The 27580-nt window shown below is 44.5% G+C and overlaps 1 protein-coding gene across 2 annotated transcripts in view; it reads right to left on the bottom strand.

The window, feature by feature from the left end:
• NGEF (neuronal guanine nucleotide exchange factor) overlaps positions 1-27580 on the bottom strand; it is a 195069-nt gene that overhangs the window by 7966 nt on the left and 159523 nt on the right. For both annotated transcript variants that reach the window (XM_040427896.1, XM_040427897.1), the window contains 5 exons: positions 24780-24854; positions 16881-16970; positions 10899-11062; positions 9477-9632; positions 3388-3467 (listed from right to left, as the gene is read on the bottom strand). In XM_040427896.1, the coding sequence (XP_040283830.1) occupies positions 3388-3467; positions 9477-9632; positions 10899-11062; positions 16881-16970; positions 24780-24854 (565 nt within the window). The remainder of the gene's footprint in view (positions 1-3387; positions 3468-9476; positions 9633-10898; positions 11063-16880; positions 16971-24779; positions 24855-27580) is intronic.

Below are 27580 nucleotides of genomic sequence, written 5' to 3'. Positions count from 1 at the left end.
GTTGCAAATTGCATACTTGTGACTTTAAATGCGACTTTCGAAAAAATTGTAGCAAGTGGTGGTTTTTTACGCCACCCTCGCCACTTTTCTGAAAGGAGATGTGGCAGAGGTGGGAAGGGGTCGTGGCCAGCAGCTGCGACAAATTTATCTTCATTTACACTGGTTTTCTAGCACAAATGAAGCCAGAAATCTGCGGCCACCCCAAGCTCTTGTAGACTGCCGTCTAGGTGCGCGGACTGCCGGAGGATGCGCCCAGGCATGGGATTCAGCCAGTTCTCCAGATCCGGTTGTTAAAATTACAGCCGGATCGTAGAACTGTTACCAGATAAGTCCCGATCCGGTGCTCTGGCGCCCGTGGCAGCGCAGCGGGAGATGAGTGCTGATAGTTTTACTCCTCAGGCTTTTTAAAAGTTGGGCGGTATGTGTGTGTTGTATATATGGTGTATGTGTACCATGTATATGGTGTATTTATGTGTATGTATATTTACACATGTGTCGTGACGCCGCGTGTCTGCCATTGAGTAGGGAACCTGATGTTAAAAATTTGAATCCCACCCCTGGATGCGCCTAATATTTGATAAAGCGTGCTCCTCATCATATACAACGCACAACCTCCTGCAGCGCGGGGATATCAAGACTGGTGCACAAAGTGTGGGTCTTAATAAATCCCCCCTTTATGTTAAGTATTATGTGTAATCAAGGTGTTTGATTAGCTTTATTTTAGGAAAAGCACTTGGAAATCTCGTGAATGTAATGTAAGGATAAGATTGCGTTCAAACCTGTGTTGTTATTTCCATTATTCAGCTCCATCAACGGAGCACAGCAATACAATAACAGCAGCGCTGGATCCGTCATAGGACAGACACCCATGGAGACAGACTATTATGGGAGCCATCATTTTACTGGACAAAGTAGTGCCGCATGCTGGATTCTTTTGGCCAGGATTTTTGACAGAATCTGAAATGAAGATTCCTAATGAAACCTTCAACGCAGATGTGAACAAATTCGAAGGGTCCTGCCACACATTCAGGATTTTTTTTGCAGTTTTTGAAGCCAAAACCAGGCATAGATTTAAAAAATTTTAAGGCATAATATATGTCAATACTGTCTCTCCCTTTATGATCCACTCCTGGTTTTGGCTTCAAAAACTGCATCAATAAAACGGCATGTGTGGCAGGAGCCCTAGTCCTGAGAAGTCATTGATAACCGGGTAACAATTATTGGACTCAGGGCTGCAGGTACAGTAAATGATGAAACAGGCAAAGTCTGTAGCAGTGCGATGCGTCTTCTCGTCCACAACTCATTAACATGGGACGCTGTCAATTTGGGCTATATTTCTCCAAGATAAAAAAATGGGGGTCTTTGTTGTCCATAGCAACCAATCAGATTCCACCTTTCGTTTTTCAGAGATTCTTGGATTGGTTGCTATAGACAATTCAAACAGTTTTCCTTTACACCAGTTTTGATAAATCTCTCCATTATCTGTAGGGCTTTACTATTTCATTCAGACGGTGAGACTGAATAACCTACACATTGTCCAGTCTGAAGCAACAAAATGATAAGACCGTTATCTTTATGGTTGGAGCCACCACTTTTGTAGTGTGAAGTAATATACATAATAATGCAGCATCGCATGACTAAGGAAATTCCCTGGGACACGCTTTCTACAACTGCTGCTACCATTTTGGGTTCTTACAGTATAGACTTTTAGTCCTCCTTACCAATAAGATGACTTTGGTGTAAAATGAAAATAGAATTCATGACGTAGTTAAAATGTCATGGGGGGACGCTTCAGTTTTGTCATCACCATTCATTGTCAATGGGGACAAAACTGAACTGAAGAGAACGGAGTTCACCAGAATGCATTCCGTTCCATTTCATTGCGTTCCCATGACGCACACAAAAGCTCTGCAAGCTGTGTTTCTGAATGTGTCCTGGGAAACTGATCCGTCATGACTCACAATATAAGTCAATGGTTATGGATCCGTTTTCTCTGACACAAAAGTAAACAGATCCGTCCTCCATTGACTTACAATGGTTTTACAGACAGATCCATCATGGCCATTTTAAAGATAATATAACCGGATCCGTTCATAACGGATGCAGCCGGTTGTATTATCATGACGGAAGCCTTTTTGCTGTTCCATGACGGATCCAGCAAAAACGCAGATGTGAAAGTAGCTTTACTTGTGAATCATTCCTTAAAAACTCTAGTGGTAATAGATTGGCTGGACCTTTGGAGACCATTATTGTGTCAGAACCTAGATCCATCAAGGATCCCCTAGTATCCTGTCCCTGACCATCAATGCAAGTGGAACATCAAGATTTTCTTGACTAACCGGTCCAAAAGGATGTAGTCCAGCTTAACAAGGAACTAATGTATTTCTTCTAGATTACAGCTAAATAACAAGTATCTATCTTTCACTTATGTTAACAACCATTCTTACAATGCTACCACCTTGTCTTTTGTGTAGGGTCTTCTTGCATATTAGTGTTTCTCAACTCCAGTGGTCGGGTACCCATAGAGGCCATGATTTTATGATATCCCATAGAGAGAATACTTAAAGGGGTTCACGGCTCAGCTTTTAATGGTTGCAATGGCAATAAAAACAGTAAGTACTGGCCACGTTAGGAGGCGTTATGGTAATGGCCAAGCAGCTGCCGCTCCATAACTTCCATAGCAGTGAATGGGAGCCACGCAAACAGTGTAGCACAGCAATCTATGCTGTTCCCGTAATACCCAAGCAGAAGTGCTCACTTTTTGATGCAAATAAATCTTCACTTCATTGCTATAAACAAAATATAGGCAGATGTGACGTGTTTCAGCTAAACAGCTTTTTCCTAACAAGCATGCGTTTGGAAATCTGTAATACCCAACTCTTGCCGTGCTGATTCACATCTCGGCCATGAAAGGTCAAGATGGGAAAACCTTTTTAAGGAAATGTCTGATACACAAACAATAGTCACCTTGCAATACTGATGGAGGACGTTTGAAAACAGTTGAGAATGCTTGTTTTAGGGTATTATCACCTGAAAAAAGTGCTAAATAATATTCCGAATAGCCTAGTCTTCAGAGGCATCCTATGTATGCAAACATAGTAACATAGTACATAAGGCCGAAAAAAGACATTTGTCCATCCAGTTCGGCCTGTCATCCTGCAAGTTGATCCAGAGGAAGGCAAAAAAAAAAAACTGTGAAGTAGAAGCAAATTTTCCCCACTTTAGGGGAATAAAAAATTCCTTCCCGACTCCAATCAGGCAATCAGAATAACTCCCTGGATCAATGACCCCTCTAGTAGCTTTAGCCTGTATTATTACACTCCAGAAATACATCCAGGCCCCAAAGAAGGCCCTTTTTCTTATCCTAATTTTTTATGTATCACTTACCAAATACCCGGGCAGTGATGGAAACAAACTTTGTTCTTCGATTTGGAACTAGAGACGTCATCCAGCGCTTCATTTCACTTCTGAAAAATACATTTATATCCCGCTCACATATGCAGAATAGAAGTCTCATGTTTTTGACAATAGCATAGCAGAAAACATGACCACCAATCACTTCATGTGAGTAATAATTAGTGTGGACAATCCTTACATCAGAACCTCTCTAGACACAAGCTCTATCTTCTGTTCCACAATTCCTGCTAATTCTTCATCTGACAAGAATAATCTCCGTATTTAAATTAATGTGACATTGCTCAATGATCTGACTGTCACAGAGTTCCGAAGGTGCACTCGGTCCCCCATTGCCCGCAGAACTGTTGCTTAGCTTTTGGAATGAGGTTCTGTGTTTGACCTCATTCCCAGGGCGGCTTTACTAGCTGGGTGGCTCCCTGCTCCTAGTCTGCCTTGAGCGCCGAGCTGATCACTCGGTGCTCGACTGGTTGGTCTGTCGGTCATGTGATGCTGGCCACGTCACATGACCCTCACTCCCCACTATAAATACAGGCAGCCTGCTGGCTACAGGTTGCCTGTTAATTTCTAGGCTCCTGGCTATTTGTTGGACTACTGAATATTTACCCAATCCTGTTCCCTGACGATCCTCTGCCTGCTCCTCCTGTACTGCGCATACATCCTGGTATTGTGACCTCGGCTCCCACCTGACTACTCTCTTAGGACTCCTCTTGTACTTCGCTACTCTCCTGGTATTTGACCCAGGCTTCTCCTGACCATTCTTTGCTTAATCCGTTGTACTGCGTAGCTCTCTTGGTTCTGACCCGGTCCGTTCATGTTCCGTATTTTGTCTTGTCTGTCTTCCCTGCACATATCCTAAGTTAGGGATTGCCGTCCAGTTGTCCCCTGTCATCAGGACTCGTGAGGCAAGTAGGCAGGGCCAGGGGTGAGGGTGGAGTGCAGTGGTCACTACCCTTCCCCCTGTGTGTGTGTGGACGTGACCGTTACAGATTAACAGGCCCAATAACCACTGTATCATGAATCCTCTTACTACCCTGACTGACCATGTCTCTAACTTGACACAGAGGGTGCAGGAGCTAGGAGAGAAACTCCGTTCTTGTGAGTTAGGGCAAGGTTCTTCCACTCCTCTGTCCTCCAGTCCATATTTTGAACCCCAGATCAAGCTCCCAGAACCCTTTTCTGGAGACCGGAAGAGGTTTCTCTCCTTTAAGGAGAATTGCAAACTCTACTTCCGTTTGCGCCCCGTGTCCTCCGGTCCCGAGAGCCAACGCGTGGGGATTATCATTTCTCTACTACAGGGTGATCCCCAGGACTGGGCATTTTCGTTACCTCCTGGGGCCAGTTGTCTAACTTCTGTGGAGGGTTTTTTTCAGGCCCTGGGTACCCTCTATGACGAACCAGACAGGGCCCTGGTAGCCGAGACAGCTCTTAGGGCACTGGTTCAGGGCCATCTCCCTGCGGAGTAGTATTGCACCCAATTCAGACGGTGGTGTGTCCCCTCAGGATGGAATGAACCAGCCCTGAAGAGTCAGTTTAGGTCTGGTCTATCTGATAATTTAAAAGATCTATTGGTCAATTACCAAATTCCTGAGACCTTAGAGGAGATGATGACCCTAGTTGTCCGACTTGACAGACGAGTTAGAGAGAGACGACAAGAACGACAGTTCAGTTCTCAGATGGTGGTCCAGCCAGAGGCCTTTTCCAGGGACAACACTGAGGTCTCCACCGAGGAACCCATGCAGGTTGGCATGACCCGGGGTAATCTTCGTCGCAGACGCGGAGAGTGCTTCTACTGTGGAGATCCTGGCCATTGGATCAACAAGTGTCCTAAGAGGGACCTCTCTGACAAGTCTTCTAAAGCAAGACAACCTAAAGACCAGGTACACCCTGATTTTTCTAAAGGTAAGCTTTTGGTACCCATAACAATTTCTCTGGGGGTTAATAAGTGGCCGGGTAAGGCCTTTATTGACTCCGGTTCAGCGGCCAGCTTTATTGACTTTGAGTTTGCTTGTAAATTGGGTATTCCAATGTTTGCTTTACCTACACCTATCCATGTCATGGCTATTGATGCTACTCCCCTGATTGGTGGTACGGTGAGGTCATGTACCTCTGAAATTTCTCTGTCCGTGGGTGTGTGCCACTCTGAGAGATGTTCTCTTCTAGTCCTGGAGAACCTACCGGTTGAAGTGGTACTAGGGTTGCCTTGGCTCCGTTTACATAACCCCACAATTGATTGGTCCAAAGGAGAGTTGGTGAAATGGGGACCTAAGTGTGACTCATGCTTGTCCGTGGTCCAGGCTGGGGTTTCAGTAAGGTCTAATACATTACCCTCTGTTATTAAGGAATATTCTGATGTGTTCTCGTCCCTTACTCCAGAGGTTCTACCCCCCCATAGACCTTATGATTGCGCCATAGAGCTAATTGAGGGTGCCGAATTTCCTAAAGGTCGAATTTATAATCTTTCAGGGCCCGAACGCAAGGCTATGGAGGATTATATTAAGGAGAGCCTTGCTAAAGGGCATATTAGACCTTCAGTCTCTCCTATGGGAGCAGGGTTTTTCTTTGTTAAAAAGAAGGATGGTGGTCTTAGGCCTTGTATTGATTACCGGAGATTAAATAAAATCACTGTCCAAAATAGATACTCTCTCCCATTGATTCCGGATTTATTTAACCAGGTTTTGGGGGCAACCTGGTTTTCCAAGATTGACCTGAAAGGGGCATACAATCTAATCCGAATCAAGGAGGGAGACGAATGGAAGACAGCGTTCAATACTCCGATAGGACACTTTGAATATCAGGTGATGCCTTTTGGACTCAGCAATGCCCCAGCTGTGTTCCAAAACTTAATGAACGATATTCTTAGGGAGTTCTTAGGTAAATTTATTATTGTCTATCTTGACGACATTTTGATATTCTCTCCTGATTTCGAATCTCATGTGTCCCATGTCAAACAAGTATTAGAGGTGTTGAGGGAGAACCAGCTATCCGCTAAGCAAGAGAAATGTGTCTTTGGTGTACAGGAGATACTGTTTCTAGGGCATGTTTTGACTCCTCACGCCTTTAAGATGGATCCTGGTAAGGTTTTAGCAATTAAGGAATGGGTAAGGCCTTCATCCTTAAAGGCTTTACAACGGTTTTTGGGTTTCGCTAATTACTACTGTAAATTTATCATGAATTTTTCTGTAATTGCTAAGCCATTGACCGACCTTACTAAGAAAGGGGCGGATTTGGAGAATTGGTCTACCAAGGCCATTTCTTCATTTGAAACATTAAAAAAGGCATTTAGTAGCGCTCCCATTCTGATCCAGCCTGATCAGGAGAGACCCTTTATTGTGGAGGTGGATGCGTCAGAGGACGGCGCAGGAGCAGTCCTTTCACAAGGTCCTGCTAGCCTCACTAACCTGAGACCGTGTGCCTTCTTCTCTAGGAAATTCTCTCCCACGGAGAGAAACTACGACATAGGGAATAGGGAGCTGTTGGCCATTAAATGGGCATTTGAGGAGTGGAGACATTTTTTGGAGGGGGCAAGGCATCGAGTAACTGTCACTGACCATAAAAACCTAATGTTTCTCGAGTCCGCTAAGAGGTTGAATCCCCGACAAGCCCGATGGGCTCTGTTTTTTACCCGTTTTGATTTCTCCATTACGTTCAGGCCGGGAAGTAAAAATGTGAAGGCAGACGCATTATCTCGGAGCTTTCATGCTTTTCAACCCACTGAGACGCCGCCTGAATCCATCCTACCAGCAAACATCTTCTTAGCGGCTCTAACCCAGGATATCTCGGCTCGCATTAAGGCTGAACAACATCTGGCACCGGCATCCACCCCAACAGATAAGTTGTTTGTTCCCGTACAATTTCGTCTCCAGCTGTTGGGTGAGTGTCACGATTCTGCCTTTTGTGGACATCCGGGTATTGAGGGCACTAAGGATCTGGTTTCTAGATCTTATTGGTGGCCCACTCTGACCAGGGATGTCAAGTCCTACGTGTCAGCCTGTGAGGTTTGTGCCAGGTCTAAGACACCTAGGACTCGCCCTGCTGGTAACCTACGACCCCTACCCATTCCCAGTAGACCCTGGTCCCATATCTCGATGGACTTTATAACTGACCTACCGCTGGCGGAGGGTAAGACTGTGGTTTGGATAGTGGTCGATAGGTTTAGCAAGATGGTTCATTTCATTCCCCTGTCTAAACTTCCGAATGCTAAAACCCTGGCGTCTATTTTTGTGAGAGAGGTTGTTCGTTTACATGGCATCCCGGAAAATATTGTTTCGGACAGGGGTGTGCAGTTTGTGTCCAAATTCTGGAGGGCCTTCTGTCAAAGATGTAAAATTTTGTTGTCTTTTTCTTCCGCCTACCATCCTGAGAGTAATGGGCAGACTGAACGCCTTAATCAGTCTGTGGAACAATTCCTGAGGTTGTATGTTGCTGATGACCAGCAATTATGGGTCAAATTCCTTCCGTTGGCTGAATTTGCTCTGAATAACCGTGTCAATTCTTCTGCTGGGGTCTCCCCTTTCTTTTGTAACCATGGTTTTCATCCCCGTTTTCATTCTGGGTCGCCCGTCTCCTCCTCTAACCCTGAAGCTGATAAACTCTCCTCCGAACTGTGCACAGTTTGGGCCCGGGTTCAATCGAACCTAGAAAAGGCTCAAAGTTCTCAAAAACTCAAGGCCGATAGGAGACGTTCAAGGGGGGTGAACTTTCAGGTTGGGGATAAAGTATGGTTGTCCTCCAAGAATCTATCTCTCAAGGTAGCTTCTAGAAAATTTGCTCCTCGTTTTATTGGTCCATATAAGATCACGGAGGTGATTAACCCGGTATCATTTAGGTTGGAGCTGCCCGAGTCATTCCACATTCATAATGTGTTCCATAAATCTCTACTTAAAAAATATTTTGAACCGGTAGTACCATCGAAAGCCTCGCCTCCGCCGGTTCTTGTTAATGATGCTGTCGAGTATGTTGTGTCTAAAATAGTGGATGTCAGGAAGGTGCGTAACTCCTTGCAGTATCTGATTCACTGGAAGGGGTATGGACCTGAAGAGAGATCTTGGGTACCTGCCAGGGAGGTTCATGCTCCTAGACTGGTTCGTAAATTTCATTTAGAACACCCTGAAAAGCCATCGCCTGAAGTCTTGGGTCCGGTGGCCCCTCGTAAAAGGGGGGGTACTGTCACGGAGTTCCGAAGGTGCACTCGGTCCCCCATTGCTCGCAGAACTGTTGCTTAGCTTTTGGAATGAGGTTCTGTGTTTGACCTCATTCCCAGGGCGGCTTTACTAGCTGGGTGGCTCCCTGCTCCTAGTCTGCCTTGAGCGCCGAGCTGATCACTCGGTGCTCGACTGGTTGGTCTGTCGGTCATGTGATGCTGGCCACGTCACATGACCCTCACTCCCCACTATAAATACAGGCAGCCTGCTGGCTACAGGTTGCCTGTTAATTTCTAGGCTCTTGGCTATTTGTTGGACTACTGAATATTTACCTGATCCTGTTCCCTGACGATCCTCTGCCTGCTCCTCCTGTACTGCGCATACATCCTGGTATTGTGACCTCGGCTCCCACCTGACTACTCTCTTAGGACTCCTCTTGTACTTCGCTACTCTCCTGGTATTTGACCCCGGCTTCTCCTGACCATTCTTTGCTTAATCCGTTGTACTGCGTAGCTCTCTTGGTTCTGACCCGGTCCGTTCATGTTCCGTATTTTGTCTTGTCTGTCTTCCCTGCACATATCCTAAGTTAGGGATTGCCGTCCAGTTGTCCCCTGTCATCAGGACTCGTGAGGCAAGTAGGCAGGGCCAGGGGTGAGGGTGGAGCGCAGTGGTCACTACCCTTCCCCCTGTGTGTGTGTGGACGTGACCGTTACACTGACATTGTAAGGGCCTGAATATTGAAATGATGGAGTAGAACTGAAATCGACATTGTAGATCAACAATCATATTAAGGAGAATGTCTACACCAAGGTTGTCATCTCCCCACAGAGTTTGTGAATCACTGAATGGCAATAACTAGTGATAACTGAGGGCAAAGTGATTTGTGGTCATAAGAAATGCTACAAGCGATGTACTCACTGGGATGATGCCTTTAACATGTAGGAAAATTCCCTTTCATGTGCATTTTCCAGCAGTCTTAGGATGAAGACATTGGCCAGGGACTGTCCTTGGTCTTCTAGCTCCTCTACACGCAGGAGGCCACGTGCAGCAACGTCAAACACTTGATACCGCTCCCTGAATGTAAAGACAATGTGTAAAATGGGGCATAGCAGTATATCGAGTTAGTATTACAATATATTATGATAAAACAAATACATATGCAGTCATACTGTGTCAGTAGTATCTATGGGACTTTAATATCCAACAGTCTTCTGAAGAACATTAGTTAGAAACAGGCCATCTTGACCCAAAAAAGGCTACAATGACCCATGCCATTTTTCAGCATTTTTTTTTTACCCAAAGCCAGTAGGTAATGCAACAGGGAAGAAAATTGTAAAGTAAAAGGAAACTTTTCCTTTCTTTTGTAGCCACTCCTACGTGGCTAAAAAATGCATCAAAGACTGCCACAAGAGCTGCATGTGAGATGTTTGCCTAACGAAAAATCTGTGATGAATCTGCTGCAAATCCTCATGTTTTGTGGATTTGATGTAGATTTCACACTCTGCATTACAAAGAATGAACTAAATGTAAGGTGGAAATCCACAGTGTAACTTGAAATGCTGATTTCAAATCCACACAACATGTCGCGTTATGTGCCTATTCAATGTGGACATCAGTTGCGGAAAATCTGCAGAATTTCCACCAGGTGCAGCTGTAACCTAGAGTGTAAACATATGGTTACACAATGAACATTTATCTGTATAGCGCTTCCTGCTATTTGCTGTTTTTCTAATATTTCTGTCAACCTCCTGAGGTGGACCCACATGCTCAGTTCCATTCTCCAACTACCATCAGCTGCAGCAGAAATAACACACCCCCTGAGGTGCCAGCTTGATATACATCTTGCAGAACAATTGGAACAGTGAATGGGGATCCATCTCTGGATCCATATCAGGTACAGGTACTGGTTCTGGCTTTGTTGGAAAGAGATTGTCATGTACTATAAGACATCTGAAGATCATTTTTCACAATTATGGGATAACCCCTTTAAAAGAGGTTGTGCAGTGAGTTTATATTGATGACCTTTCCTTAGGATAGGTCATCAATATCATCGGTGGGGAAGGGGGGATTCTGACTCTTGACACCCTCACCGATCATATGTTTGAAGAGGAGGAGGCGCTTGTGTGGGCGCTGCTTCTTTTTCAATATTATCTGCCCATCGTCTCACATGTAGAGAAGGCACAGAGTAAATATAGCTGCTCGTCCCATTCATGGTCCAAGCCTCCATGACCCTTCATATGATATGAGAGTAAACCCTTAAATGTGTGGTTTCAGACTCAGCATAGTTCACTAACCCTGTTCTCCTTTTAGTCAGGTTTGTCTCCACCATGTCCTACTCACCCAGGCAGACGTTTACACAGGAGCAGCAGATCATTAAACAGGAACAGATATACGGAGCGGAATAGTTTTTTAGTGCGGAGGGTTCGAGAAGTGCGAGGCCCAGACATCTGCTGCAGTTCTCCCTGCTTTAACAACCAGCGTGAGTGAGAGATGATTGGCACAGACTGTCAAGAAAGAGAAGAGACAATTTGCTAGAACAGAAATACGCAAAGAAACAAAAACACCTGAAAGCATGGCTAAAATGAATCAATGAAATGTGGAACACAAGATGCTACCAAATGCCTATATCCCGATCAGCAATGGAAATGTGTATATGTAGAATGTAATAGAGTACCCCCCTCCAAATAAAATGAGTTACTAATGAAGACAAATCTGTTTCTGGAAATCTAGGTCATAACCAGTGTTGCGCCAAGCGAAGCATTCGAAGCAGAATTCGCTCCGAAGTTTGGGAAAACTTTGATTCTAAACGAATCCGAAGTTTTCTGAGCTTCTTGGTAACTAATCAGGATTTCCTAAAATGGCGGCTGCACGTGTTACAAAGCGAAACTAAGTGTAGAGGAGACAAACCGGGGAATGCAAGATCACCAATCATGACGTACAGCCAGCCAATCTGCAGATAGCCACCCCCTGTGATGTCAAAGCCCTATAAAACCCTCATCTTGCATGGTCTCCACCATTGTCCTGTGAAATGAGCATAGGGAGAGACAATTAATAGAAAAATATTGGAGGGTGAGAATGCAGGGAGACTAATTCTGCGTCAGTTTTTTTTATTCCTACATTTACTTATTCCTACATGCGCCATAAACTAAGATATGTAATTCAATACAAATATGGTGGACCCCTTTATTATTCCACTACCAGCATGCCAACCAATACCATCCAGTCCGCGCCCCTTAAGAAGCCAAGTCTTAAAGGGGTTCTCCGGTCTGCCAATCTGATATTGATGACCTATCCTGAGGATAGGTCATCAATATTAAAAGCCTTTTAATAAAACCCCTTTAACCACCTCCGGACCGCTGTACGCACAGACGCGTCCTGGAGGTGGTTGATTCATTCCTCCTGGACGCGCCGGCGCGTCCTCTCGCGAGACGCGAGATTTCCTGCGAACGCGCGCACACAGGCGCGCGCGCTCACAGGAACGGAAGGTAAGAGAGTTGATCTCCAGCCTGCCAGCGGCGATCGTTCGCTGGCAGGCTGGAGATGTGTTTTTTTTTACCCCTAACAGGTATATTAGACGCTGTTTTGATAACAGCGTCTAATATACCTGCTACCTGGTCCTCTGGTGGTCCCCTTTGTTTGGATCGACCACCAGAGGACACAGGTAGCTCAGTAAAGTCCCACCAAGCACCACTACACTACACTACACCCCCCCCCCGTCACTTATTAACCCCTTATTAGCCCCTGATCACCCCTGATCACCCCATATAGACTCCCTGATCACCCCCCTGTCATTGATTACCCCCCTGTCATTGATCACCCCCCTGTCATTGATCACCCCCCTGTAAAGCTCCATTCAGACGTCCGCATGATTTTTACGGATCCACTGATAGATGGATCGGATCCGCAAAACGCATCCGGACGTCTGAATGAAGCCTTACAGGGGCATGATCAATGACTGTGGTTATCACCCCATATAGACTCCCTGATCACCCCCCTGTCATTGATTACACCCCTGTCATTGATCAACCCCCTGTAAAGCTCCATTCAGATGTCCGCATGATTTTTACGGATGCACTGATAGATGGATCGGATCCGCAAAACGCATCCGGACGTCTGAATGAAGCCTTACAGGGGCGTGATCAATGACTGTGGTGATCACCCCATATAGACTCCCTGATCACCCCCCTGTCATTGATTACCCCCCTGTAAAGCTCCATTCAGACGTCCGCATGATTTTTACGGATCCACTGATAGATGGATCGGATCCGCAAAACGCATCCGGACGTCTGAATGAAGCCTTACAGGGGCGTGATCAATGACTGTGGTGATCACCCCATATAGACTCCCTGATCACCCCCCTGTCATTGATTACCCCCCTGTAAAGCTCCATTCAGACGTCCGCATGATTTTTACGGATCCACTGATAGATGGATCGGATCCGCAAAACGCATCCGGACGTCTGAATGAAGCCTTACACGGGCGTGATCAATGACTGTGGTTATCACCCCATATAGACTCCCTGATCACCCCCCTGTCATTGATTACCCCCCTGTAAAGCTCCATTCAGATGTCCGCATGATTTTTACGGATGCACTGATAGATAGATCGGATCCGCAAAACGCATCCGGACGTCTGAATGAAGCCTTACAGGGGCATGATCAATGACTGTGGTTATCACCCCATATAGACTCCCTGATCACCCCCCTGTCATTGATCACCCCCCTGTCATTGATCACCCCCCCTGTCATTGATCACCCCCCCTGTCATTGATCACCCCCCCTGTCATTGATCACCCCTCTGTAAGGCTCCATTCAGACATTTTTTTGGCCCAAGTTAGCGGAATTTTTTTTTTTTTTCTTACAAAGTCTCATATTCCACTAACTTGTGTCAAAAAATAAAATCTCACATGAACTCACCATACCCCTCACGGAATCCAAATGCGTAAAATTTTTTAGACATTTATATTCCAGACTTCTTCTCACGCTTTAGGGCCCCTAGAATGCCAGGGCAGTATAAATACCCCACATGTGACCCCATTTCGGAAAGAAGACACCCCCAGGTATTCCGTGAGGGGCATATTGAGTCCATGAAAGATTGAAATTTTTGTCCCAAGTTAGCGGAACGGGAGACTTTGTGAGAAAAAAATGAAAAATATCAATTTCCGCTAACTTGTGCCAAAAAAAAAAAATTTCTATGAACTCGCCATGCCCCTTATTGAATACCTTGGGGTGTCTTCTTTCCAAAATGGGGTCACATGTGGGGTATTTATACTGCCCTGGCATTCTAGGGGCCCCAAAGCGTGAGAAGAAGTCTGGTATCCAAATGTCTAAAAATGCCCTCCTAAAAGGAATTTGGGCACCTTTGCGCATCTAGGCTGCAAAAAAGTGTCACACATCTGGTATCGCCGTACTCAGGAGAAGTTGGGGAATGTGTTTTGGGGTGTCATTTTACATATACCCATGCTGGGTGAGAGAAATATCTTGGTCAAATGCCAACTTTGTATAAAAAAATGGGAAAAGTTGTCTTTTGTCAAGATATTTCTCTCACCCAGCAAGGGTATATGTAAAATGACACCCCAAAACACATTCCCCAACTTCTCCTGAATACGGCGATACCACATGTGTGACACTTTTTTGCAGCCTAGGTGGGCAAAGGGGCCCATATTCCAAAGAGCACCTTTAGGATTTCACAGGTCATTTACCTACTTACCACACATTAGGGCCCCTGGAAAATGCCAGGGCAGTATAACTACCCCACAAGTGACCCCATTTTAGAAAGAAGACACCCCAAGGTATTCCGTGAGGGGCATGGCGAGTTCCTAGAATTTTTTATTTTTTGTCACAAGTTAGTGGAAAATGCTGCTTTTTTTTTTTTTTTTTCATACAAAGTCTCATATTCCACTAACTTGTGACAAAAAATAAAAACTTCCATAAACTCACTATGCCCATCAGCGAATACCTTGGGGTCTCTTCTTTCCAAAATGGGGTCACTTGTGGGGTAGTTATACTGCCCTGGCATTCTAGGGGCCCAAATGTGTGGTAAGGAGTTTGAAATCAAATTCTGTAAAAAATGACCTGTGAAATCCGAAAGGTGCTCTTTGGAATATGGGCCCCTTTGCCCACCTAGGCTGCAAAAAAGTGTCACACATCTGGTATCTCCGTACTCAGGAGAAGTTGGGGAATGTGTTTTGGGGTGTCATTTTACATATACCCATGCTGGGTGAGAGAAATATCTTGGCAAAAGACAACTTTTCCCATTTTTTTTATACAAAGTTGGCATTTGACCAAGATATTTCTCTCACCCAGCATGGGTATATATAAAATGACACCCCAAAACACATTCCCCACCTTCTCCTGAGTACGGAGATACCAGATGTGTGACACTTTTTTGCAGCCTAGGTGGGCAAAGGGGCCCATATTCCAAAGAGCACCTTTCGGATTTCACAGGTCATTTTTTACAGAATTTGATTTCAAACTCCTTACCACACATTTGGGCCCCTAGAATGCCAGGGCAGTATAACCACCCCACAAGTGACCCCATTTTGGAAAGAAGAGACCCCAAGGTATTTCGTGATGGGCATAGTGAGTTCATAGAAGTTTTTATTTTTTGTCACAAGTTAGTGGAATATGAGACTTTGTAAGAAAAGAAAAAATAAATAAAAATCATCATTTTCCACTAACTTGTGACAAAAAATAAAAAGTTCTATGAACTCACTATGCCCATCAGCGAATACCTTAGGGTGTGTACTTTCCGAAATGGGGTCATTTGTGGGGTGTTTGTACTGTCTGGCCATTGTAGAACCTCAGGAAACATGACAGGTGCTCAGAAAGTCAGATCTGCTTCAAAAAGCGGAAATTCACATTTTTGTACCATAGTTTGTAAACGCTATAACTTTTACCCAAACCATTTTATTTTTACCCAAACATTTTTTTTTATCAAAGACATGTAGAACAATAAATTTAGAGCAAAATTTATATATGGATCTCGTTTTTTTTTGCAAAATTTTACAACTGAAAGTGAAAAATGTCATTTTTTTGCAAAAAAATCGTTAAATTTCGATTAATAACAAAAAAAGTAAAAATGTCAGCAGCAATGAAATACCACCAAATGAAAGCTCTATTAGTGAGAAGAAAAGGAGGTAAAATTCATTTGGGTGGTAAGTTGCATGACCGAGCAATAAACGGTGAAAGTAGTGTAGGTCAGAAGTGTAAAAAGTGGCCTGGTCTTTCAGGGTGTTTAAGCACTGGGGGCTGAGGTGGTTAATAATGACCATCCTCATCTTTTACTGGCTTTACTTCTTCCAAATCATCCTTCAAAATCTCCATGTCCTAGAAAGGTCAGCAAGATGCAGCGAAAGGAGAAGCTGGATGTGCAGGATGACATATTCTCATCGATATTAGATGATGTGGAAAAGGAGGAAAAGCAGATGGCAGAAGGGGCTCCCACCTGTAGGGCAGGAGAGCACTGGGGTTGGAGAAGTGGGTATGCCAGAGCCGATTAATATTCTGTGTTAACTGTCAAATAACCTGCAGGAGACTGCAGGTAAGTAATATGCATTTTGTCCCCCAACCTAACCGGCCAAACCCTATACCAGCAACAACCCCTGTTTAAAGATGCTGCATGGCCATTACAATGAAGAAGGACTATATAGTGCAATCTTCATTACTACATGAAAGGTGTGGGCTTATTGGCCGGGCGGTTCTTTGTCGCAGCATGGCTGCAAACCACCCGCAGCATGGCTGCTCCACGTGGCCGTACTCTAAGACAGAGTGGCCTGGGTATACCTGATTTATAGAGATTTGTGACGAAGTTCTTGGAGAACTTTGGTGAAGTTGCCAAATCAAATTTTTTTAATTTCTCTCATCTCTAGTCATAACCAATATGGCTACAATTACAATTACAAATTACAAAGACTCCTAAATGGCAATTCGATCAGACTAGGCAGCTTTGCCATATGCAATATTCCTTATCATTGCCCGTTTTTTTGTCTTTGCATATTCAGGGCAGAATATACAAGTAAAATAATTAGTTATGAGCGAATTTCATATTTTTAAATTTGTTCACACTTTGGTTGGGAGACCTCCGCTGCATAACGGAAACGGGACAGATCCGTTTTGCAGCCCATAGACTTCTATTATGGCGGAATGAATAACAGAATGCCTCTAAAGGCATTCCGTTGGGCATTCCGTCATAGAATTGCGTTATGGTCCGTGGTATTGGAATCCATAACGTAATTATCCTTTTACCACCAAACGAAGTGTGAACGAATTTCATAAGCGGAAATTCGCTCATCTCTGAAAATAATAATAAAGACTAACATACCTTGATCTTAAATTCAAGTGTCTTCTCGATACTGATGAGCTGCTCTGTACGACTCATCTTCCTGACTCCATCATTACACGCTCTCACCAGCTAGATGGCACAAGACAAAAGCAAAGAGAGTTTTATACAGAAAAGCAAGCGGTCTATATACGGTACTTAAAGAACTGAAAAACAAAGAAGAAGAAAGAAGGAGAAACTGATTTGTCCAGATGAACAGAATCTGGCTACTCGACCAAAGGTCCTTGTACATGGGCAGATTTCCTATCTGTAACGAGCGCCAACTGACAACAAGCAATTATCATGCAAGCATGATGGGGACAGGTAATCGTTATTATGGTCGCTTGTCCCAAATCACTTTCTATTTGATGGCAGAACGTATTCTATTTACATGGGACGACTGCTGACAAACAAGCATTTTTATGCTCACAGATGTACTCAGCCGACAAACAAGAATTTGCTAGTTTGTTGGCTGAATAGTAGGATGTGTACATAGGCCAAAGATCGTGTAAGGTTTGCAGAAATGCTCTTTTGCCCGATCATGGGCCAGTGTAAAAAGGAATTAATCGGACACTTCCATTGCTGTTACATCCCAAAAACAAATACAGAGAAACCTATTTCACATCTGCTGTGAATAGAAATTAATATATCAGATTTGCAGCGCTCATATTCCCTTATATATAGTAGGTAAGGCCCCTTGCATGTCTCTCCAGTATGCATGCCTCTCCAGAATATTCCTCCTCTCCCTTTTACTGACATATAATCCTCCTTTTGATTAAAAAACACATACAAGAAGCTGTTCTCCTGAATATAATGGACATGTGGCCTTAAAATGGCTCAAAGACTGTGGCTGCAAATGCAATGGGCAGAGAGGTAGAGAGAATGAGAGAGAGCGCTCATGTAGGAGGCCTGAATTTGTTATTTTGCTCATTGGACTCTTGGGACTCTATCATGTTACACTGTTAAAGCATTGGGATATAGGACAATGGCACAAGGACAAATATAGCTCTCCTAACTCTGTACATGATGTTTGATTTTTAAGGCAGCTCTGTTCATATCTTTCCAAAGCAAACTCAGATACTGCCAGACAGAATTGATCTTTGAGGCTGTGCCTTTAGATGGGATTAAGTCCAAAAAATGTTCTACAAAGTCTTCAGAACCCTTTCACTTTTTCACATTTTGTTATGTTGCGGGCTTTGTGCTAAAATAAAAAAAAAATCTGATTTCCCCCAATCGATATGCACTCAATACCCCCTAACGAGAGAGTGAAAACAGAATATTAGAAATTTTTGCAAATTTATCAAAAAGGAAAAACTAAAAATTGACGTGGACATAAGTATTCAGACCCTTTGAAATTTGAAATGTAGCTTTGAGGGCCTTCCATTTCTCTTAATCATCTTGGAGATGTTTCTATACCTTGTTAAATCTGTTAAATTCAGTTGACTGGACATGATGTGGAAAGACACATGTAATGCTCCAGAGTAGGGGCATTACTACTGTTGCACTGATTTATTGTAGTTCACATAATTTGGATGTAATCTTAATGTATGACATGCTATGTACCTGGTTTACCAGCAGGGGGAGTATGGCTGGCAGTATCATGCACAGGAATGAAATTTACCATTCCATTCCTCCCCCTCAATGGTAGAAGTGGGTTAGTCCGACTTCCTGCCAAGGGTGGGTGCTGAGAGTCAGTTGAGAGGAGAGTGCAGGTGGAGAGGGAATGCATTTTGCCTCTCTTCAGCCATAGGTGTGAGGAAGCAGCTCGTAGAGCACCAACTCCCTGCATATAAAGAGGAGGAAAACAGGACAAGGACACCCTCATTGTCAAGCCACTATTTGGCCAGTCTTAGCTAAGTGCAGAAGTTATCAGCAGCAGGTCAGCCTGCCACCTTACCTCCCTCGCGGGTGCCAGAAGGAATTTGCACTAAAGTCTGCTGAAACTGTTTGTATTTTCAAGTGCAAGTTGCACTTAGTAAAAGAACATTACTACATTTAAAGTCTGGCCTCATTCGTCTTCATCAACCCTTTCACTGCATTGGACCCCAGGGAGCACAGGCCTGAGGTGGGACACCACAACACTACATCAGGGCCACTACCATTCCCATCTTCCACACCAGCTTCCACAGAGGCTTGCTGCACATGGCTCTGTCTTTATAAGGTCTCACAGCCGACAATACATAGCAGAGCAAAATCAAGCCATGAGGAGGAAAGAACTGCCTGTAGAGCTCAAGGACAGGATTGTGTGGAAGCACTGATCTGGAGAAGGGTACAAATAATTCTGCTGCACTGCAGAAAAACGTTTGGAACGACCAAAACTCTTATGAGAGCTAGCCATTCTATCATACTAAGTAATCGGGCAGAAGGGCCTTGGAAAGAGAGGTGACCGAGAAACCAATGGTCACTCCGGCTGATCTTCAAAGTTTCTGTGTGCAGATGGAAGAAACTTCCAGAAGGTCAACCATCACTGCAGAACTCAACCAATCTGGGCTTTATAGCAGAATAGCCAGAAGGAAGCCTTTCCTCTGTAAAAGACACATGAAAGCTTGCCCTGACTTGAACCCAATCAAATATATTTCTGGAGAGATCTGAAAATGGCTGTCCACTGACGGTCCCTATCCAACCTGACAGAGCTTGAGAGGATCTGCAGAGAAGAATGGCAGAAAATCCCTAAATCCAGGTGTGCAAAAGTTGTGGCATCATACTCAAAAAGAGTGGAGGCTGTAATCACTGCCAAAGGGGCATCAACTAAGTCCTGAGTAAAGTATGTCAATGCAAGATTTCAGTTTTTCCTTTTCTATAAATTAGCAAAGATTTCAAACATTCTGTTTTCACTTTCTTTTTATTGGTATTGTGTGCAGAATGATGGGGATTTTTTTTATTTTTTTTTATTTTAGCACAATGCCGCAACATAAAAAAATGTGAAAAAAGTCAAGGGGTCTGAAGATTTTCCGAAAGCATTGTATATGGACAAGATATGTTGCATATGTCCGCAGAGATCATCTATGTAAATAGAGAAGATACATTTAGGAAAAAGTCTCTTCTCTAGCAGCAGCCCCCAAACGTTTTAACATACCAGGGGAAATCTCTGATATGCAATATTTTTTTTATGCTGGAGGCAATATTGTGTTATTCGCGATAAATTTATCAAAATGACACACAGTGGGGCAGATGTACTAATCCTATAGATGGTGTAAACTTAGGCAGGTTGTCTAGACACATCGGCTCAGGCTGGATAGTAAATCTGGTGCAGGTAGACATGTTTGTTTATCTCTATACCAGCTATAGGTTGGCCCGTTTTAAGATCGAATTTTATGCCAGAATTGCGGTGCAATTTTTACGCAAAATGTTTCATATAAGGCTACACCCCTTTCCATTAAGTCACGCCCCTTTGTCTGTCTAGACTCAGATCATTTCTCTAGATCAAAATGCATCAAATGCAGGGCTGGGACAAGGTCCACCACCAACAGAGGCTGAGCTGCCCAAGTGCGCCCCTCCCCCCCTTGCCTGCGCCCAGGGCCGGTGCAAGGTTTTTTACCAACACAAGCGAACTTACATTTTGGCGTCCCTGACCCCCCCCCCCTTCCCCTTCAGCTCACCTGGGGGAAGGGGGCATGCGCCAAAATGTAGGTTCGTCCCATAAGACGCACCTAGGTTTTAGAGGAGGATAATAGGAAACAATATTTTTCATTCCACCTCAGGTCAGACCCGCAATGTTAATTAGGCCTCAGCTCACAGGCACAGCCCCAATGCCTCAGATCAGACCCCCATGTCAGCCATCAGCCCTCCATGTCATATTTCTCCCCGTCCATGGCACAGACAGACTACAGACATTGTCTCCGGCCCATCATGTAACCCCATCCTCACCCATGTCACATTTCTCCCCCTCCATTTGATTGCTCTAACACCTAAAGAAAAATAAAAGAAAAATTAAAACCTGATGTTTCTCCAGATGATCTTATGCTAAAAGTAGTGGTAATAGAGTCTCAAAGGTCTATAGAAGCAGGTACACTATTTTTACAAACCTTTGAGACTCTATTAACACTACTATCAACATCAGGTCATTTAGAGAAACAGCATGTTTTTTAATTATGTTTTTCCTTTAGGTGTTAAAACATAACTCTCATTTGATTGCTGTAAGGCCTCTTTCACACTTGCGTTGTCCGGATCCGGCGTGTACTCCACTTGCCGGAATTACACGCCGGATCCGGAAAAACGCAAGTGTACTGAAAGCATTTGAAGACGGAACCGTCTTCCAAATGCGTTCAGTGTTACTATGGCACCCAGGACGCTATTAAAGTCCTGGTTGCCATAGTAGGAGCGGGGAGCGGGGGAGCGGTATACTTACCGTCCGTGCGGCTCCCGGGGCGCTCCAGAATGACGTCAGAGCGCCCCATGCGCATGGATGACGTGATCCATGTGATCACATGATCCATGCGCTTGGGGCGCCCTGACGTCACTCTGGAGCGCCCGGGGAGCCGCACGGACGGTAAGTATACTGCTCCCCCGCTACACTTTACCATGGCTGCCAGGACTTTAGCGTCCCGGCAGCCATGGTAACCACTCTGAAAAAGCTAAATGTCGGCTCCGGCAATGCGCCGAAACGACGTTTAGCTTAAGGCCGGATCCGGATCAATGCCTTTCAATGGGCATTAATTCCGGATCCGGCCTTGCGGCAAGTGTTCCGGATTTTTGGCCGGAGCAAAAAGCGCAGCATGCTGCGGTATTTTCTCCGGCCAAAAAACGTTCCGTTCCGGAACTGAAGACATCCTGATGCATCCTGAACGGATTTCTCTCCATTCAGAATGCATTAGGATAATCCTGATCAGGATTCTTCCGGCATAGAGCCCCGACGACGGAACTCTATGCCGGAAGACAAGAACGCAAGTGTGAAAGAGCCCTAACACCTAAAGGAAAAATCTTTTTAAAAACCTGCTGTGTCTCTAGATGACTTTATGTTGATAGTAGTGTTAATAGAGCCTCAAAGGTCTATAAAAATAGGGTAACTGCTTCTATAGACCTTTCAGACTCTATTACCACTGCTATCAACATAAGGTCATCTTGAGAAACAGCAGGTTTTTTATTTGATTTCCTTTAGGTGTTCAAGCAATCAAATAAGTTATGTTTTAACACCTAAAGGAAAAAAATAATTTAAAAAACTTGCTCTTTCTCTAGGTGACCTTATGTTTATAGTAGTGTTAATAGAGTCTCAAGGGTCTATAAAAGCAGTTACCCTATTTTTACAGACCTTTGAGACTCTATTAACACTACTATCAGCATAAGGTCATCTTCTAGAGAAACAGCAGGCTTTAAAAAAAAATCCCTTTAGGTGTTAGAGTAAATTGCAATCAAATGAACGTTATGTGTTAAGATTAGGGTCAGAAGCAGACAAGCAGGGTTTTGTTTAGCCTCTTGGGTATCTTAGTTTTTACATTCATAAAGCTCCACATTGAGCTTCCAGCAGCAGACAGATGCCAGGGCACTTCTGTGGTCACCTCACCTGGGCACATGGTCTTTGCTCAGCAGAGTCCTGCCATACATGCTGGGTAGATGCTAGAATGGATTTGTTAGAAGGAGGTCTGTGACGTCACTGGTCACATGCTCCTTCATGGTCACATGATGCACTGTGAGAACGCAGGCTTCCTGTCTTCAAAGTTCACACCCTCCTGCTGTGTTCAGCTCCAGAGAGAAGGGGGTGTGAAAGGATGGACCAATGGCAGGGCAGCTAGCTGATACTGGCCAATCAGCAGCCTCCTGCTCCTATCTACAAGCGCAGCTTAGAGTGAACACTGGCTGGGGAGGGGAGGGCGCCTGGCAGCAAGTAAGTGATAAAAAAAAAAAAAGAGGTTTGTTTTTCCGCCCACCCCAGGCTGCGCCCTGAGGCTGGAGCCTCCCCAGCCTCTGTGTCGGCCCAGCCCTGATCAAATGCATCACATTTTGGCACAATTTACACCAAAATCTAGATGCACCCACATTTAATCTAAATGACCAATGTTGCAGAATTTGTTGCATCTTTAAACAGGTCCAGAGATATTTCCTCAACTTTTCTGCCACCCACCTACTGGAGTGAGATTGCGTAACAATTTAGCAACATTTTAAATCGTTGCAATTCAAAAGTGTGTGTGAATCCTGGCCAAGCAACAAACCACTGCCACTTTTCACTCCACTTTTACAAACTGTTTTCTAAAATTTTGGAGTAAAATGCATAAAAAAACAAACAAAAAATCAGGGCATGTGCAGAATGTATTATGAGGGGTCATTTATGAAAAAATATACACCACTTTTTGTTGTATTTAAGGCACAGATTTTGTCACAAAGTTGTTTTGCGGCAAAATCTGTGCCTTTTTCCCCATGTACGCCACTTATGCCTCTTTTCTCGAGTTCCGAGAAAAGGGGGAGTGGTGTTGGCCGGGGTTAGAGGGCGCGCCAGCAGGCCCATCTCATTGATCATTGTCTACGTCTGTTTTCGCGTAGAAAATGACTTAAATCTACCCTAGCAAGAGAGCTGGGGTAGATTTAACCTTGTTGACTGGCCACCAGATCATGTGCCTAAGTTATGTAGAAGCCGGCACCTCTACATAACTTAGGCGTATCAAGCTGCAGCAAACAGGGACTATAACCGGCGTCTAAATCACTGGTCTTAGTAAATGTCCCCCTATGTGTTTTAGATAACATAGACCTAGACCTAGCACCAGATTTATCACAGGGACTCTTGTCTAGCTCTATACCTGGGATGCTCAACCTGCGGCCCTCCAGTTGTTGCAAAACTACTCCCATCATTCCCTAATAGCTGTCGGCTGTCCAGGCATGCTGGGAGCTGTAGTTTGGCAACAACTGGAGGGCCGCAGGTTGGGCCTCCCTACTTTAAACCAACTATTGGTTGGCTTACTTTGAGACAAGATGAGCCAAATTTACCACACAACATGCACCACTGATGACCTTGGGGTGTCTTTAGACTGCCGTATCTAACTTTACACTGTCTAACTATTACACAGAACCAGTAAATCTGCCCCGACATTGTAATGACAGCAGTCCGATTAAGGGCTTGTTCACACGGCCTTTGTGTGCCCGTGGCCGTATTGCGGCCCGCATACGGCGGGTCCGCAATACACGGGCACCGGCCCGTGTGCACTCCGCATCACGGATGCGAACCTATTCACTTGAATGGGTCCGCAATCACGGAGATGCAGAACAGAAACACGGATCGGAACCCCACGGAAGCACTACGGAGTGCTTCCTTGGTGTTTCTGTCTGTGTCTCCGCACTGCAAAAAAATAGAACAAGTTCTATTTTTTTGCGGTGCGGACGGATCACGGACCCATTCAAGTTGAATGGATCTGGATCTGTCCCGGCCGCCGCACGGATGTTGCCCGTGCATTTGGGACCGCAGATTGCGGTCCCCAATGCACGGAACGGCCACACTTCGGCCGTGTGAACAAGCCCTAGCAGTGTGATGTTTGACTGAAGTCTTGTTTATGGCATGCTTCCTGGCATCTGGGTAACAAAATTAAGAGACCAGCACTTTAAATGCCTATTAGTCAGGGGGCTGTTAACCCTATAACATCCCAAATCCCCCTCCCTGATAACATGCATTAATCGTACGGGTTTTCTAAAAAACAAAAAACAAAAAAAAACAACCTGTAACAAGTAATAACAATGAACAGTAACAATGTTAACAATATAAAATTGAAGGCTGGATACAAAAGAAAACATCAATGCAGTTACTCATAGGCACAAATAGGCTGCTGATTGTTCCACTAATATCGTCTGCTACTTGACTTCTGGGTTTCTAGTTAGCCCTAGAAGGGACCTATTATTTCTACAGGTCTATTTATACCGCTCTAGCACCATTACGAGTTATTTTTCACAGTTTTCTAAATTCTTCTACAGCATGGTCCTTACCTTCTCCAGCTCCCGGTGTGCTTGTAGTGCTGAAGCCTCCCGCTCGGACCCCTCCTCCACTTTAGTTAGAATATTCTGCCAAGAAAAGAGTCACACAGACACAAGTGTTAACAGCAATGTTCTTGCATTGTAGACCAACTATGTGTCTTGGATAAAAGCTTTCTTCGTCTATTTACAGTCGACCGGTTTGTTCTTTATATGATCTCACCGCTTCATTATTGGCTAGCCCAGCATGATTTTTTTGCATCTACTTTTGGTAGACTCTGGATTCTGCAGATTGGTGCCATTCTCAGACGTCCAGACCCTACTCTAGTTAAGGGCAGAGTGGTAACACTTTAATAGAACTGCTACAATCCTTTGAGAAAGATCGAGATATTTTTGGTAATAAAGCATTACTTTTTTTTATTTATTTTTTTATTTATTTGACTCATTTATATAGCGCTGACATATTCTGAAGCACTTTACAGGCATTATCATTGCTTGCAGTCTCCAATGGGGCTCACAATGTAAGGTCCCTATCAGTATGTCTTTTGGAGTGTGGGAGAAAACCAGAGAACCCGGAGGAAACCACACAAACACAGGGAGAATATAGAAACTCTATGCAGATCTTGTACTCGGTCATATTTGTACCTAGGGCCCCAGCACTGCAAAGCACCAGTGGAAGCCAGTAGGCACATCCAAGCCTTTAAACTGTGAATATGGTTTTCACCCCAGTTTCTCCTTAATCCATCAAAAAATATAGGTGGGCACCCTTAAAAGGTGCTTATTGTTCTTAAAAATTAATCAAATGACTCAAACTGCGACTGCCAGTTGTAGCCGTAGTGTAACTAGCAATGTAAAGGGTTGGGAGGTTCTACTTATCTGCACTGTTTGTCAGTCTGTAGGATTTTCTGTATGTTCATGAAAAAAAAACATCTTACAGGAATTCTTAAGATCATAAAGTTGGGGTTTATCCAAGGGGCAGAGCCTACAATTCCTACTGTGCGCAGAGCAGTGGAGAAGCCCGTTTCTGCAGCCAGTTACCTTACAGCTAAAACAGGACAATAAGAAGGAGGAATCTTTATATTTTTCTCAATTGCTTGCACCCAGAAAGAGTCTAGCGGGGAGGGGTCATTTATGATTAGATATGCGCCACTTTTTAGTATATATCTGTCTCAGATACGGTTGTAAAGGGGATTTGCAGCTGAATCTGAAACTTCTTCCACGCCACTCATAGCGGCAGACCATGCGACTGCTATGGGGCCCAGGGCAAGAGGGGGCCCAGTCTTAGTTGGGATCATCTCCTCTTCTACTGGAGGTAAAAAAACTTGGTCAGGACTCTACCCTCTAAAGGAACCAATTTTAGAAGATGATGCAGTTGAAAAAAATGGCCCAAGGATCATTGAAAGGGGTTTAGGCGGAAACCCTTCTGTCCTGTGTGGGGGCCAGGTTTGATCCTTGCTACGGGGCCCTTAATTCTCTATGTACGCCACTGATACCACATACACAAGTTCTAAAAAAGGGGGTATGGCATGGGCGATGAAGAGGGTGGGCTGGCAGGCCCATCTAATTTATCATTTTATACGCCAGTTTTTGGTGCAGAAAATTAGCTAAATCTACAGAGCTACGGAGCCTTTACATAACTTAGGCGCATCAAGGGCCAGACCAGGGGTATTAAGACTGGTGTCTAAATGCCGGACTTAATAAATGACCCCATAGATGTTTGGGAGAACAGGGACAGGTGAATAAATCTATGCAGACTTCATTAACACAATGTTTAGTAGAGGTGAACTGGGAACATAAAGAGGCCCCGGAAAAAAAACTAAAAGTGGTCCCATATTTTAGGCGTATTCAATTTAACAGACAGCGCACAATACAAGTAGTCAGGGGCAACAGAAATAGACAGGGCCTGCAATACTGTAGCACAGCACAAAATACCACCCCAGCAGTACCAAATACCACAGTGCAGCACAAAATACTGCCCCAGCAGTACCAAATACCACAGTGCAGCACAAAATACTGCCCCAGCAGAACCATATACCACAGTGCAGCACAAAATACCGCTCCAGCAGTACCAAATACCACAGTGCAGCACAAAATACTGCTCCAGCAGAACTAAATACCACAGTGCAGCACAAAATACTGCCCCAGCAGAACCAAATACCACAGTGCAGCACAAAATACTGCTCCAGAAGTACCAAATACCACAGTGCAGCACAAAATACTGCCCCAGCAGTACCAAATACCACAGTGCAGCACAAAATACCTCCCCAGCAGTACCAAATACCACAGTGCAGCACAGAATACTGCCCAGCAGAACTAAATACCACAGTGCAGCACAGAATACTGCCCCAGCAGTACCAAATACCACAGTGCAGCACAGAATACTGCCCCAGCAGAACTAAATACCACAGTGCAGCACAAAATACTGCTCCAGCAGAACCAAATACTACAGTGCAGCACAATATACTGCCCCAGCAGTACCAAATACCACAGTGCAGCACAAAATACTGCCCTAGCAGTACCAAATACCACAGTGCAGGACAAAATACTGCACCAGCAGTATCAAATACCACAGTGCAGCACAATATACTGCCCCAGCAGAACCAAATACCACAGTGCAGCACAAAATACTGCCCCAGCAGTACCAAATACCACAGTGCAGCACAAAATACTGCCCCAGCAGTACCAAATACCACAGTGCAGCACAAAATACTGCCCCAGCAGTACCAAATACCACAGTGAAGCACAAAATACCTCCCCAGCAGTACCAAATACCACAGTGCAGCACAGAATACTGCCCCAGCAGAACTAAATACCAC

This window comes from Bufo bufo, chromosome 4, assembly GCF_905171765.1.
Source record: "Bufo bufo chromosome 4, aBufBuf1.1, whole genome shotgun sequence".
NCBI classification, from domain to species: domain Eukaryota; kingdom Metazoa; phylum Chordata; class Amphibia; order Anura; family Bufonidae; genus Bufo; species Bufo bufo.
Note: the sequence above shows the minus strand (reverse complement) of the source record. Positions and strands in the feature narration are given on the sequence as shown.